This window comes from Mytilus galloprovincialis, chromosome 7 (genome assembly GCF_965363235.1).
Source record: "Mytilus galloprovincialis chromosome 7, xbMytGall1.hap1.1, whole genome shotgun sequence".
Classification (NCBI taxonomy): Eukaryota; Metazoa; Mollusca; class Bivalvia; order Mytilida; family Mytilidae; genus Mytilus; species Mytilus galloprovincialis.
In genome coordinates this window covers 13,771,945-13,787,028 of record NC_134844.1, presented here as the reverse complement: position 1 = coordinate 13,787,028, position 15,084 = coordinate 13,771,945, and the positions used below count along the sequence as shown (strand labels likewise).

The following is a 15,084-nucleotide window of genomic DNA, read 5'->3' as shown; positions in this document are numbered from 1 at the left end:
AAAGTGATGTTATACACCAACTAATACATATCTAAAAAAACACTGTCACATGGAAAATACCTGTTTAACTATGCTTATAATTTGAATTTCAATTGATAACTTACTCAAACCAATGTTTACACCAATACAACCATGGCATATTATATGTTTTTAACAAAAAAGTATTTCTTGAAAGAATTTGACTTTATTACAGATTTCATTTTTAGTTTTCAAATGGTCAAAGAAAGATAACTGCTATTTGACTTAATTTGTTATTGTAGTATTTGTAGATATATATCATCCTACTCAAAACATATTCATATCAAAACAAATTAAAACTTTCTTTCAAGCAATTATACCACACAAATATAGAAGTATTGCTTTTGTAATTGGAAAAGCAATTCATTGGCATTTAAGTTTAAAGCTTTGACACCTATCGGATCTTCTTACAATCATAGAACAACTGATTGATACTTAATTAGAAATAACACCATTTTCCCTCATTGGAAACCATTTTAAAACGATATTGAAATTTTAGATGTAATTGATTTCTGAGATGATATATACTTCATGTACGTAGGGTTTAATTTGTTTTATGCAAATGAGATGTAATTATCTTCAGATTTGGTTATATTTCTATTTTATCACCGCTCCGTTCTCAGGTTAGATTTATAGAATCATATTGAATAATCAATAGCCTGTAATATCTATTGACATATATGCTTCTATATTGAATTAAGTTTCCCTAGAACAGCAACAAAACTAGAATGAAAAGATGACATTTCTCTTATTAAGTTCAGATAAAGATGAGCGATGTTTTCTTTGTGTGTAAAAATTTTAGCTGCAGGACTTCTTTTTTTTTAAGCGTTGTAAGTTTTGTTAACAGGTTTAATGATTTCTTGTAATTTTCTTGTAAAAGGATTTTTCCCAATGTAGGTAGGAGGCTGGAAGCAGTAAACTTTAAATTGGTGCATAGTAATTAAGTTCGTTTTTACTGAGTTTAAATGTGTTATAAAACAAAAACATATAGTGATTTTATTGTTCATGGAACATTTAATAAAACTTTGTAAAGACATGGTGTGCTTTCGTGTGCTCTTTAACAAGTTTTCCAAAGATATTGATGTCTTTGACAACTACATGCATATAAAGGATGTATTGCAAATGATTGGAAAGACATTGAGAAAAGCTGTTTGATGTTATTTGAACCAAGTCTTATTAATTATAACCCATAGCTGTCAATTCTAAAGTGATATTTTTTATTGGATAATGAAATTCAATGTTATAAAGGAGAAAATGTCAAATTGATGATTTAAATCTTATCAAGGATTTTCGATATAAATTGTGATTTTTGTCACTGATTTAATTGTTAGAGTAATATGGTAATGAAAAGTGCGAAGGAGGCTGTTTTTTTTTAAACTGGGAAATCTTATGACATACTTTTAGTTGCTTGAGTTATGATTATTTAAAACAAATCCTTGTATTGATTAATGAGAAGAATTTGAAAGTGAAATTTTAAAATTCATTATAATTATCGGTACAGAAGGAAGAAAAAGAAATTAATCTTGCTTGTTTTATTTTATATCTTCAGTTTGAAAGTTCAAGAATGAGGACTTAACCTTTTGTTCCAAAATTATAAGTGTCAATTATATTAAAAAGGAAAATGTTTCTGAAAGTGAAATCAATTTATCAAAAAATACTTTCATAAGGATACAGCATACTTTAACAACATTGCAGTTTAAAATCTACTTTGTATAGAGAATTAGATACTGTATTATATAAGTTTAATACTAGATTTATAGGCTATTTTCAAACATCTTATGAAAGGAAGAGCTCCATAACATGCTTAACATCTGACTAAGTTTTTTCTAATCATTCCATAAATGGTAAAAATAATTCCAACAGTGATAGATTTAAATTTACCTATGGATGAATCATAATTAGTTTTGTCTATGGAATGAGGTGGCAGTCTGGCAGCCAGGCTATGGAATGAGGTGGCAGTCTGGCAGCCAGGCATTGCTCATTCATTAGATGATATCATCTCTACCTTCCAATAATTTACTAAAATATGTCCAATAAACAATAATAGTATTGATTGTAACATTAATTTCACACAAAACTGGATATCAAAATATAAAGAGACATTTTAGAAAATTGTTATTCAAGCAGCTTGAGTGATTGATTGGTGCCGCTTAAAAAAATTGATTGGTGCATTGTGTCTTTTAACAACACTTATTCAAGAAGAATATACCATATATTCAAAGTTAAATAGTTTTGTTGTTAAAGAGTGTACATACAGGAAATTAACTTATTCTGTATATATGGTATGGAAATAGGACATTGATATTAGTTCTTGACTGCTATTAGATTTCAGTGTGTAAATATGAAATTGAAACTTTTGGTATATTCTGACAGTGACAAAAGTAATGTTTCCTTATATGTATTATATATATATATCGTGTGCCTCTTAGGAAATTAGATAGCTGATGATTTTGTTGCACTTGAATATAAGGTAGATTGATTTATTTGTTTATGAGTCCTTTGCATGAAATGTTAAAGACTATTTTGAGATGTGTTTGGCTTCTTTTGTAACAATTAGTGATTTGGAATATTGTACATGTAAGCAGAATTATCAAATCATCATTGAATGAGAACTTTAAAGTTGATGAAATGAAATGTCACAGTACTGGTACAAAGAGACTTGTTATCACTTTAATCACATGTAAAAGTAATAGGCTTTCTCATACTATTTCAACAAGAAAATTCCTTATAGATATACAAAAAGATATTACTATGTGATGATGCACATTATTAATAAATCATTGACTGAGAGGTGATGAGAATTATTTGTTGCAGATTTTTGTTATCCAGTATATTTGTTGAATGCTTCTATTTAGAATGAGTTACACCTTTAGTAACAATAATTTTCTTTCTATTTTCAGGTCAATGTGCCTAGATGAAACAACCTACAACTGACATGCCATTGTATAATGGAATGTGAGACACTATCATATGCAACAAAGAATTTAGCACCGAGCCCTCCACCAGAACAAGAATTTTCATCAAAAATGGTTGTAGATCTTCAGTCACACTTGGGTGTTATGGCTGAAACAACTATAACATCATCACAGCAGTTCAAAATGATGGATTCTGAATCTAACGATGTGTCAGAACAAAACTACAAACTAATGCCTCCAGAAAATATCATGACACCAAGTCCAGATAACCCACCAAATATAGAATTCTCTGAAGTGCCAAAAGATGATATGTATAATGAGAGAAACTCAAATTCAAGCCCGCCAAATTTAAGTCCTGAAGAAGGGATGGATTCCGATCCAATGGAACAAGACTGTAGTTCTACGGAATCTCAGATCGGCACTCCTGATAAAAATAAATCACGGAGGAAACAGACTTTAGAGGATATTGTGAGACGTATGAAAGAGGTGGAGAACGAGAATGGATATTACAGTGGTGAAAGTGAAGAGGATGAGGAAGATAGAATGCCAAATGGTTTGATGATAGACATGAAAAATGGTTGTGAAAACAAAATGGAAGATGAGGTCGATGGAGACGTGTGCCAAAATTTAATGAAACGATTTAATCAGGATGAGCAAATAATGAATGGACTTAGAGAGGGAATCAAAAGACCAGAACAATTCTCTGAACTTAATGGCAACCATAGATCTCCTGCAAATAATGAAGATCAAGAAAATAGAAATATTTTTGAACATCATGAAAAAGAGTTAGCCGCCAAAATTGCTGAAATGGCTAACAATGCCAAATCTGCTGATTTTACGACTCCTCCAAAATTAAATGGTAATTGGCTACATGGTGCATTCAGTGGTCTTCCTATGTTCCCATTCCCACCAGGACCTCTTGATCCTCATCTCAATCCAAATTTTCTACCATTTATGGATAAAAATAAATTTTCATCGCCTCAAGAACTTGCTGAAAAAGATTACCTGAAATGTCAGTATTGTGAACGGACGTTTCGACGCCAGAAGAATTTAGAAAATCACATTGACAACACACATCAAGGGAAAGGGCCGGTCAGACGAAAGACTGAAAATGCAAATGGTGACATGTACTTTAAATGTACACATTGTCCATATACAACTAAGCATCAGAGTAACTTATATGTGCATCTTCGTATACATACAGGTAAGACATTTTATTTATTTTAATTTTTAAATTATAGCCAGAAATTAAAGGAAACCTGGTTACATGTAAATGACTCAACAATCAAACAAATCAAGAATTTTAGAGGTTAAAAAAACTCTTTTCATCTTAACAACATCATGAGTTTAAATTCTGTATCGTCCTGAACATTCTTGAAATATTTGCCACTGGACATTAAGCAACCAACATTTAAAACAATCAATTAAATTTTGTCTTAAAAAAAAACAAGGCATCTAGAGGTTAAAAGCTGGTTTCAACAAAACAGGACATCCAGATAAACATCAGAAAACATGTAGAGGTTAAACTTCTGCAAAACAAAACAATTTACTTAGAATTTTAAAATTATGTCTTCAACAAAATAATATACTAGAGCTTAAATTAGTTCAGTTCTCCAGTTATCACTTGAAAGAGACCAAATACAATCATCAAATCATTTACCCCTTTGGGTAGATAAGTTTAACAATATCCGATGACAGGTATAATATATGAAACAAGAATATACAGAAGGAAGTTTTTGAAACCTACAGAAAAAAAAAGTTTTTGGTTTATAAGGAAATATCTATATACATATATAACATATATCATGCACTAAGTTTAAATGGCATGAATTAGAACAGTAAATATTGCTGACTGATTTCTTAAACAAAGGGAAGTTACTCCAGCAGGACAAAGATTTCATCAATGTTATCTACTAGAAGGAAATAACCTTTGCTACTGTTCAATTAAATATAGCCTTTGTATAAGTCTATTAGATGTAATTTAAATATCATGTTAGAAATTCTTGTCCATGTCATCTGGCAGTGTTCACCTGACCTTGATTCCATTTTCATTGTGGCAATTGGTCAACCATATATTTGGAGTATGGTCAGTAGACCAGAGTTTATCTGTCCTTAACCTTTTTTCCATTTTAAACAAATGAGCTTTGCATTTAATTATACTACATGTATTTGAATCTTGCCATTAAGGTTTCTTCAATAATCAAGTTTTGAATATCAAGTAACTGAAAAGCACCATTACTATTCAATAGTGCATTGCCATGAAATATATCTATCAATATATGATAATATTTCAGTGATGGCCAATCATTTATTTGATGTCGGATATCTGTTATCTCTTTTAACAATTTAATTTAACAAGATATATATGCACTTTAGCGAATGTAAGATAATTCAAAGTATTTGTTGTTTTACAGGAGAACGACCCTACATTTGTGGAGCATGCGGTGTACAGTACAGCCAAAGTCATAGCCTAAAAAGTCATATCATCAACAAGCATGATGGCATCATGTCATATTATATCAAAGAGAAGAGAAATCGATCTCCTAGAGGGATGGGTTATCTGACACACGTGTCTCCAGAGGTTTCGATGTATAAAATGTCAAACCCACCTACAATGGTCCCACCGAATCCCCTCCAAAACCAGCAGCCATTACTTATGTCACAGTCAAACATTCCACTGCCAATGATGATGCCATCACCACATCACCACTCACCTGGGCAACAGCAGCACTCGCCCAACATCAAGTCAGAAAATCTCTCGCCAAAAGATCTGGTTTCACAAATGGCCATGCACCATCTTGCAAATCTGCCAAAATCTAGTCCAAACAGCATGATGAATGGTCAGATGTCGCCATTCTTCTCTCAGAATGGTCTCCATCTCTCACCGTCAAACCATCAAGAGGAGGAGCTACCATTATCGCTGGTATCACATAACAAGGTGCCACGCCCACTCCAAGAAATCAACATAACTAATGAAGAAAACCATGGTGCTATGGATCTAACCAAGAAAACAACACCAAAGCAATCTTCTGAATGCAATAATGTCACAAAGAATGGATCAATCTGTTCTGGATCAGCCGAGTGTGATGACTGTGCACATTCCATGAAGCTGAAAATGTTACGTCACAATGTGGTCCGCATGCTGAGTATTCTGGTGCCTAACCTTAATTTTGAAGAGAAAGGCATTAGCGCTGAAGGCGATTCTGTTGATGAACTTTTACACGATGTTATCCAAAGCAATATTCAAGACGAAGGAATGAGTGACTGAGATCTCCATGGTAACAGTGAGGATAGTCTGTCTCCGTCTGTTATCCAAGAGTTGCCCAGTGCAATAATTATCATTGTTCAGTCACATATCAAATTGTGCCATAGGCAAGGCCTTGAACATTATAATGTAGGGCTGTCTCCTAAGAACTCATTTCAATAATATCCTGTAGATTTTTATATTAAAATAGGCATTTTACATAGATTTCACAGTTTACTGTGTTACAGTTACATGGTGCAAACTTTTTATCAATGAATTTTAAGAAAGGATTTATTTTCATTCATATACTTAAAAATTCAATTATGGAAACATAAGATTCCAGATTTTTTAATAGTAGCAATTTATATTTTTGGAAGTTTTAAAATGTTTTTTTTATCGAAAACCACCGAAAGCTTTGTCGTGAATTGGGTTGTTAGGAGACTGATCTACATATTCTCTCAAAATACTATAATGTTAAATGGTGGAGAGAGCCATATGATTTCATTTAGATGTTTCTCATTTGGTCGAAGACCGATATTTCATTGTCATTATCATGTAACGTTGTTTATGCCATATTAAGACAATGGATCGTCCATTTAACCAAAGATATTTTGAAATGTCTTTTATTTTTAATCACATTCCTGTATGATAAAGGTAAACCAAACTATTTTGAATAGACTTTATTATCTGTGTATGTTGGTTGTTAATGATATGTTGTGAACTATATTACAACATGTAGGTGTATGGTTGTGAATTTCCCAAGATATACATATATATATATATATTCATGTGCTTTAGATTTATAAGTGAAAAACTTGAATATATCTCTTATATACATGTTAAGTATGATGTTTATATTCTTATTTATGAAAATGGTCACATTTTAATGTGATTTAGTTAATTTCCTTTTTATGTCGGGTCATTTGTGAAATTTTTCTGACATTTTTGTTATGGGTCACAGAGATTACATTGTTGTAATTAAGATAGAGCGTTACGTATCAAACTTCTGATACTGCCAAAATAACTGTTGCTTCCATTTTATTTTATATGTCTTCCATTCTTTGTACAACAAAATTACAATTAATTAAGGGGTCTGGTTCAATTTCCATTGAGAAATACATACTAAACCAATCACAATATTTCTGAGAATGCTTTCAAAATATTGCCCAAATGTATAAGATTCTGTAACAACAAATTATGAAGTCACTCTGTTGCATAGAGCAGCGAACAATCATTTGGTAGATCTGGACAATTTAGATAATGTGTTATTTAATTGTGAAATCAAACAAATTTGTATGTTCATTTCTTACTTTTGAAAATGTCTACAATAATTGCATTCTGATTATACACTGAAGCCTGCATGTCTATCTTTCAAATGATCAAATTCTAGTGTTGTGTTTATGATTTTCTTAGAAAGATTTCACAAATGACATTTTATACATTATTAATTGTGCTGTTGTGATTTAGTGCTAGTATGTCATTTGTCTTGTGAAGTGTGTTTCTATTTATATTTACTATACATTTCTTCAGAATCATTTGCATAAAAGGGTTGATACATCTTATTTTCACTAATACTATGCATAGAAAAAATACTGGATATTTTTTTTTCAATAAAATTTCCATTTTAGTAAGTTTATATTTGGAGGTTAAGAGGACCAACAATTAATCTTAAGTTCTGAAACAGAGGCAGCATAAAACAGCAAAGTACATTTTATATATAAAATAATATTTAGAATAACCACACCATTAAAAGTTAGGTTGTCATTTGTTTAATGAAAAAGTAAAGTCATAAATAAGAAGATGTGGTATGAGTGACAATGAGACATCCCTCAATCTTTGTCACATAGAATATAGATATTTAGACATTACCTTGATATCAGAAATTTATTTATATGGAAATGAAAAATTTGTGGTACAAATTCTATTATTACCATCCTTGTGGGTTTTTTAGTGAACATATAGACAATTACCAAACAGATTTCTTAATATACTTACTTTATATTTTATTTGAAAAAAAAAATATAACTTTTAATACTTGTACTGCAATTAAAATGAGAAGAAATGTATAGAAAATATTATTTACAAGTTTTTTAGTACTTAATTTGAGTGAGACTTTGTACATAGTATGAGCTATTGTCAAAACCATTTGTAGATCAGTTGTACTTATTTTCTATGTTATTTACTATTTAATCAAATGATAAGTTGTCAACACATTCCGATTGTTAATAGGTTGTTATTATTTTTTTATAAAAATCTTCCACAAATCTTTGAGAATTCCACTGCTGATAATATAATGAATTTTTGTGTCATAATATGAACTATTATGCTTGTGTCATGTCAGTGGCAAATATTACACTTTCAGTTAAAATGTTTTAAGATCTCTTGGAAGAATAGACTTTTATAAATTTGAACATGATAGACTAGGAGTCTGTTTAGCTATTTATTGTGTTGAAGTGAGACAGACAAAAAATTGAAAAAGCAAATTAAGTTTATATAACTTGTGAAAGTAATTACATTGTTTCAATGTTTAAACTTATACGGACCATTAAATGCTTTATTTTTGCCACTTAGATGACATAAGTGTATAGAATACTTTACAAGCTAAAAAAATATTTACCAACAAAAGTGCCATGTTTTACAGAAACTTTTGTTTTGAATGTGTTCTTACTTCTATATTCCCCTGTAACTTTTGCCTTAAAGCGGATCACCTTTCTTTAGCAATGCCCAAACATTCCAAGTCTTTGTTGTGTTAAATTGCCTTTAAAAAGTTTTCTGCAAAATACTTTCATATTTAACTATTAGCATTTTATGAATCATATTTAAAATTCCTAGCAATATTTTTTTGGAATTGTAATATAGCACAATGTTATTTTCAATTAAGCCACCTAGAAAGTAAATTTTGAATTCTATTTCTTAACGGTTATTAATGTTAAATTCAAGGTCAGTTCTATGTTTTTATACGGCCATTAACCACTCGTTGTTAAAAGCCCACATTCCAAAAATATGTTTCATAAATTTCTGATCCTTGTGCATATGAACCTTTTGAAAAGAAATACTTTTAGCAAAATTAAGTCTAAAAAGTTAATAGAAATGAGTGTGTTATTTTATCCTGTTACAGAAACCAATAGAAATGAGTGTATTATTTTATCCTTTTCAGAAACCAATAGAAATGAGTGTATTATTTTATCCTCTTACCTAAACCAATAGAAATGGGTGTATTATTTTATCCTTTTACCTAAACCAATAGAAATGGGTGTATTATTTTATCCTTTTACCTTAACCAATAGAAATGAATGTATTTTGCAGTTAACTTAATCATTTATCTTTTATCTCCATCATGAATTACAATAACAGATGAGGCAGCATTTTTCATCATCATCATTTATAACAAAAAGGTGCTGACTTATGCATAAATTAAGGATTTTTTAGTAGGTGCTAATCCTTCCATCCAGATTGTCATAGCACAGATAAAGGACAGCTTATGTATATTCGTATATATTTTAGTTTGTAGGTTTTTTTTACCAGTATTATTATTTTGAACTACAAATTAAAGCTCATGTGTTCTATTAATCTGTTGTGTTCATCTATGTGTTCTTATGCAAGTCAAAATAGGGTTCATTAACATATATGCTTTTGTTAAAGTATATTTACAACAACATGTAAACCATCCATATGATATCAGCATGCATGTACAGTAAAAACATTTACTGATGAAAATATTTCTTTTAAAATTTGTTAAACTAATTCAAAACAGTTATTTATAGAGAATGTTTAGAATTTTCATTCAATATCTGATAATGCTAAAGTAATTTTTAATTGATAACTTATATGTAAGTTCCATGAAGCAGCTGATACTATATACATGGACCTTTATTTACTGACTGCAGCATGGTGTTCAAAGCGGTGCAGAATCTCTAGTCCCAAATTTATTAAGCACCAGTTGAGAAGTTCACGAGTCGTGGTTTTATTTTGTTACAATCGTTTGTTATTTTTTATATATTTCTTTTTAAATGACTTTGTTTTTTTCTCTTTTTACCAAAGTTTTTTGTTTGTATATAATTTGTGCTAACATTTGTTGTGTTTTTGTTTTAATTGTAGCCATTTTGTGTTCATTTATTATTTTTTTTCTTTGTACAGAAAGGGACATGATGTTTCAGGCTGTTTTTAATAATTGCCTTCTTTGACCACTGGTCAGACTGTTGAAATGGCATCTATCCCATAAACACTGCCGTTTTATACTTTTAAAACACATGATGAATTCTTGCTGCAAATTTCAAATGTTATTTTGATATTTTTGAACCACTGTGTTCAAAAGAAAGTCTCAAAATGATCTGTTTTGTTCTGTCAAGAACCTCTACAATGTGAATTGAATAATTTTGCAATCTTTTATTACCTTAAATCCCCAAAAAAAACATATGGTAATAACTCAAATACTTTTAATTTCTTGGTTATTTCTGTAATTATAATAAAACCTTATTCAACTTTATTGAATAGATGATTTGGCTATTGGTTTAAAATTAGAAAAAAAATGTAATACTTATGTGTTCAAATTTTCTCTACTATTTTATAAGAGAAAAAAAAGTTAAATGATTGAATTTTTTTTTGCTGCTATATCTTTAATTTGTACTATATTTTGTCTGATCTCAATTATTTGCATATCATTTTTCTTAATTCAGGTATTTTTTTTTAATTTGTTATTGTTATCCTAATTTGTTTATGTTCTGTTGTTTTGTTTTATGCTTAGCTGTTCTGGTTATCAAAGTCGCAAATTAAACATATATGTGGTAATAAAAGTTAATAAGAGGACAGATTTGATGAATTGTTTACTTGTAATATTTAATTTAGATAAATTATGTTATATTTATCTGATTTTTTCATAACATTCAATTCTTTAATTTAATTAAAAAGTGTAAAGTGTTTGTCAATATTAAGACATATCACTTTGCGCTTGAAAGTTTAAACAATGCTTATTATAAAAAAAAAATGCAGCGCCTGACTACATTCCAATAAAACTATTGTACAGCATGCAAATATAAATTTTAAGATAATAAAAACATAAATATCTTTATATATATATATTTATAAATCAAATAAGTGTCAACTGTTGTAAGCTTTTGATTATATATCGCTTTTTCTTTCAAAATGACGATTTATTAGATCTTCCCGTCCTTAATCAGCAATACTCTCCTGTCGTAGAACAATTTGTAGTCTCTTGATACTTCCGATATGTAATTAGGCAACAATGAGACAATTATGTATATTAAGTAGAGAAACTCTATGGAATCAATTATTTTTATTTGTAAGTAATGTTTTTGTGAATAGATGTTGTACAATAAAAATCTCATTAATAAATAAATGAACAATTACGTATGATGTACAGAATCTCCAAGCTTCTTACTATGAATGAACAATTAATGTGTATAAAGATATTTTTAATTAAGTGCTAATATAAAAGATAAATGTTGTTTGTAGAGAAATGGTCAGAAGTATTTTTTAGCAGATTACCTGTTTTAAAGCATACATTGTAGTCTGTAGATTGTAGAAATAATGACATAATTGGCTTTATTACTAACCAGTTCTAAAAATGCTTATTGATTTAATGTGTTAGCATCCTTACATTTGTCAAAATAAAAATGAAAACTTTTAAGACAGTAGTTCAAACAGTTGAGTGAAATGTAATGCCTGAAAACATTGGCAAAAACTGGGACAAAAAATCATTTTCTTACTCGTTTAATAGTAAAATGTTTTTACTTATTTAGTCCCAGTCCCATCCAAATAGAGAGAAAAAACAATGATCAAGTTTTAAGATTTACTGGAATAGCCAGTATGTTTAGTGCTACAATGTATGGTTTGATATTGACAGATTTTGATTATAGATTGTGCTTGAGCTGTATGTTTGTGTAAGAATCAAACCAAAGAATAGGGTGAGAGTAAGCCCTGTTAGTCTTCCCACCGATTGTAGTCTCTTCTTGTTACTGTTTAGGGCAACAGAAAAAACATAATGCTTTTCTTCCATTTGTTTTGTTTTTAAAACACATTTTTAAAGTTATGTTGGAATTGTCTTCCTTTGATTAATGGTATTATACCTTTATTTCTTTTCAAACTTAATTAACTTCTGAGTAGGAAATAAATCCATGTATTCCACCAATATTTTTTTTTGATAAATATTTTACATTTGTTATAGTTTTATTTTCCAAAACCTGTTTTGTTTAACTTACTTAACAATTTCTTGAATAGTATGAAAGATATTGTATTCTGTTTTAAAAAGGAGGTCAAATTCTTTCTTGTTAACTGAAATGTTTGTCTTTCAAGAAAAAGTTCTCCTTTTTTGTCATTTTATGCAAAAATATTAAGAGTGATACTTTTTGGTAGAGAAAACTTAAAATGTGCAGAAAGTTCACCTTTAAGGTGTTATAATTGCTGATCTAAAAGTATTTTTTTAAATAACAAATTTCCGCAAAGTATATTTGTTAATGTTGTTTATTCTTGAACACATTGCATCTGAGGTTGATCAAGCATCTTAAATCTTTATTTGTGTCCTGTATATATATATTACTGATTCTCTTTTGAGATGTCAACTTGATTATTTTAATATGAACACAAATTTTTATCTTTAATTTATACATCTGTGTATTTCTAAGTAACAGATGAGCTTTATGTATGTCCCACTTAATCTGTATAAATGGAAGTTTGGTGCATAAATGTGAACTATTTATTTCTATTAAGTAACACTTTTTAAAGTGGTTATTTGTTTATTGTAACGATTTATTTCCTTGCAAATATGTATATTTTGATGATTTTTAAGATATTTTGAAGAAATTACATTGGAGAGTTATATATGCAAAATCTTATTTTAGTCAAAAATTGATGACATTAGGTGTATAGCCTACTTGTCTTTACTTAAATCAAATTTTTACTTTGAAAATTTTTAATTGGAGAAGTATATGTGAATATTTTTCCAGACAAATTTCTTGTTATTTGTTATAGCAATACTTACCATGAATTAAAATACTAAATATGCAAATGATCAAGTAATTGTCAAAATTAATACCAGATGTACTGTAAAAGTATCAATATTTATAGTTAACCTATAAGTTTGCTCCTAGGCAAGATATGTTTTAAAGTTAATTTTCAGATTTTTTTAAAAGCAAAAATTGGTTTCAAGTCAATATTTGCATTATTCTACCAAAACATTTGTTGAAAATGCTCATTTAAGAGAGACACATAAAAATGGATCAAATACTGTTAACTCCAAAATAACAGCTTTGAACACATATTTTAAATAAGAAAAGTGTAATACAAAGATATTCACATTATTCATATAACAAAATATGTACTAATACTTGAACTTACAATCCAAATTATTGAAGTTTACAGTAAAACAAAATTCAGAAAATTCTGGTCTTGCCATATCCAGATTTGATTGCTTGGAATTTTTGTAAATTTTGTTATTCCACTTTTACACAGATGATCAAGTAAGATTGCTATTATTTCTATATGATATTGATACTTTTACATGAGAAGTTTCTTCCAGTAATTCTGCAGCCTGTTAAATGCCTTTCTTGTTTGTTAGATGTAGTATCTTAGATGCTTTCTGTTTGTATTACTAATGCTAGGTTGTATGTTATTGTTTGATAAAAAAAATTGTGTAGCGTAGTGTATAAAAAATAAAGCAATAAGTCTAATTACTTGTTTTCTTGTTTTGGTGGCAAAGTAGTGGTTATAGTCCAATTAATTAGTTTTGTATGAATGATGAGATATGGGTTGATTGCCAACAAGACAAATATCCTTCAAAGTTCAAATGAAGTGAATGCAAGCAATTATAGGCAACCATACGGTCTTCAAAAATGAGAGAAAAACATATTCTATAGATGGCTACAAAAGGCCACAACATAAAAAAATATGAAACAATTCAATTTAGAATGCCTAATTTAAAAAAACTAAACAGATTTAATTTAAAGACGTCATTAACAGTTCTGCAATGCCCAAATGTAGGTATCCACATATTTGTGGTTGAGGCCCAAATCAGTGGGATGAGAAGGTGAACACGGGGAGTGATATTTGCAGACACAAATGATATAATGATGCACATCTCCAAAAAAGAAGGCTCTAAAGAAAAATGTATTTTGATTTCAAATTAAAAAAAAACATTAAAATTCATTGACTGCTTTATACATACCTCAAATAATTCTTACTGACTTGAAGATTGTAATCTTCAGGTAGTTGAAAATTAAACTTTAAAAGATATACATACATACAAAAACTGGTCAAGTAGTGTGAGTAGTGTGGCTACTGTATCACCAGCATATCAACAAGGTATACCTGGTGGTGAGTTCAATCCCTTCACTTGGTAGGTACATTTGACTCCAATCTTAACTGATGTTTTCAAATGCCATGGTTCTCTTCGGCTTCATCCACTTTTTTTAACATTTTCTAGATTTTGTCTTGCTATTAAAAAGTTGAGGAGGTGAGAGTTGTGCACGTTATGTCATGCAAGCGACAGCAGCAGTTTCAACAAATGTGCAAGTTTGTGGTTCTGTTTCTTCTTCAGGTAAGGAGTTGACCTCATATTGGATTTTTTGTATAACTCCGATCGGTAAAACACGAGGCTTATCCATTGAATAAAATCAAAAATTTGCCAAATAAAACTTTACACTACAAATTGGAAAGCTGATGTCTGGTTATGCTGCATCTTGGTCCAAGACACAACTGGCTAATATGGCCAAGAATTTTCCAAGTGTTACTGCAGCTGCTATTGTGTCTGGTAGTAGGTTCCAGTCTCTTACAGAGCGCGGGGAAAAGGAGTTGTATGCTTCTTTTGTTGCTCTGATCTGTCTAATTCTATCGCCACCCCTTGTTCTGCTGTCCCCGGGTGTGTCGTAGGTAGCTGGTTGTATCTCCACTAGT

General features: G+C 29.8%; 1 protein-coding gene across 5 annotated transcripts in view; it reads left to right on the top strand.

Annotated features, from left to right (window-relative positions):
- Positions 1-13,862, top strand: part of LOC143082362 (uncharacterized) — a 52,821-nt gene extending 38,959 nt beyond the window's left edge. For all 5 annotated transcript variants that reach the window (XM_076258010.1, XM_076258011.1, XM_076258013.1 and 2 more), the window contains 2 exons: positions 2,919-4,137; positions 5,348-13,862. In XM_076258010.1, coding sequence (XP_076114125.1) covers positions 2,967-4,137; positions 5,348-6,201 — 2,025 coding nt within the window. In that variant the 5' untranslated portion in view covers positions 2,919-2,966 and the 3' untranslated portion in view covers positions 6,202-13,862. The remainder of the gene's footprint in view (positions 1-2,918; positions 4,138-5,347) is intronic.
- Positions 13,863-15,084: the final 1,222 nt, after the last annotated feature.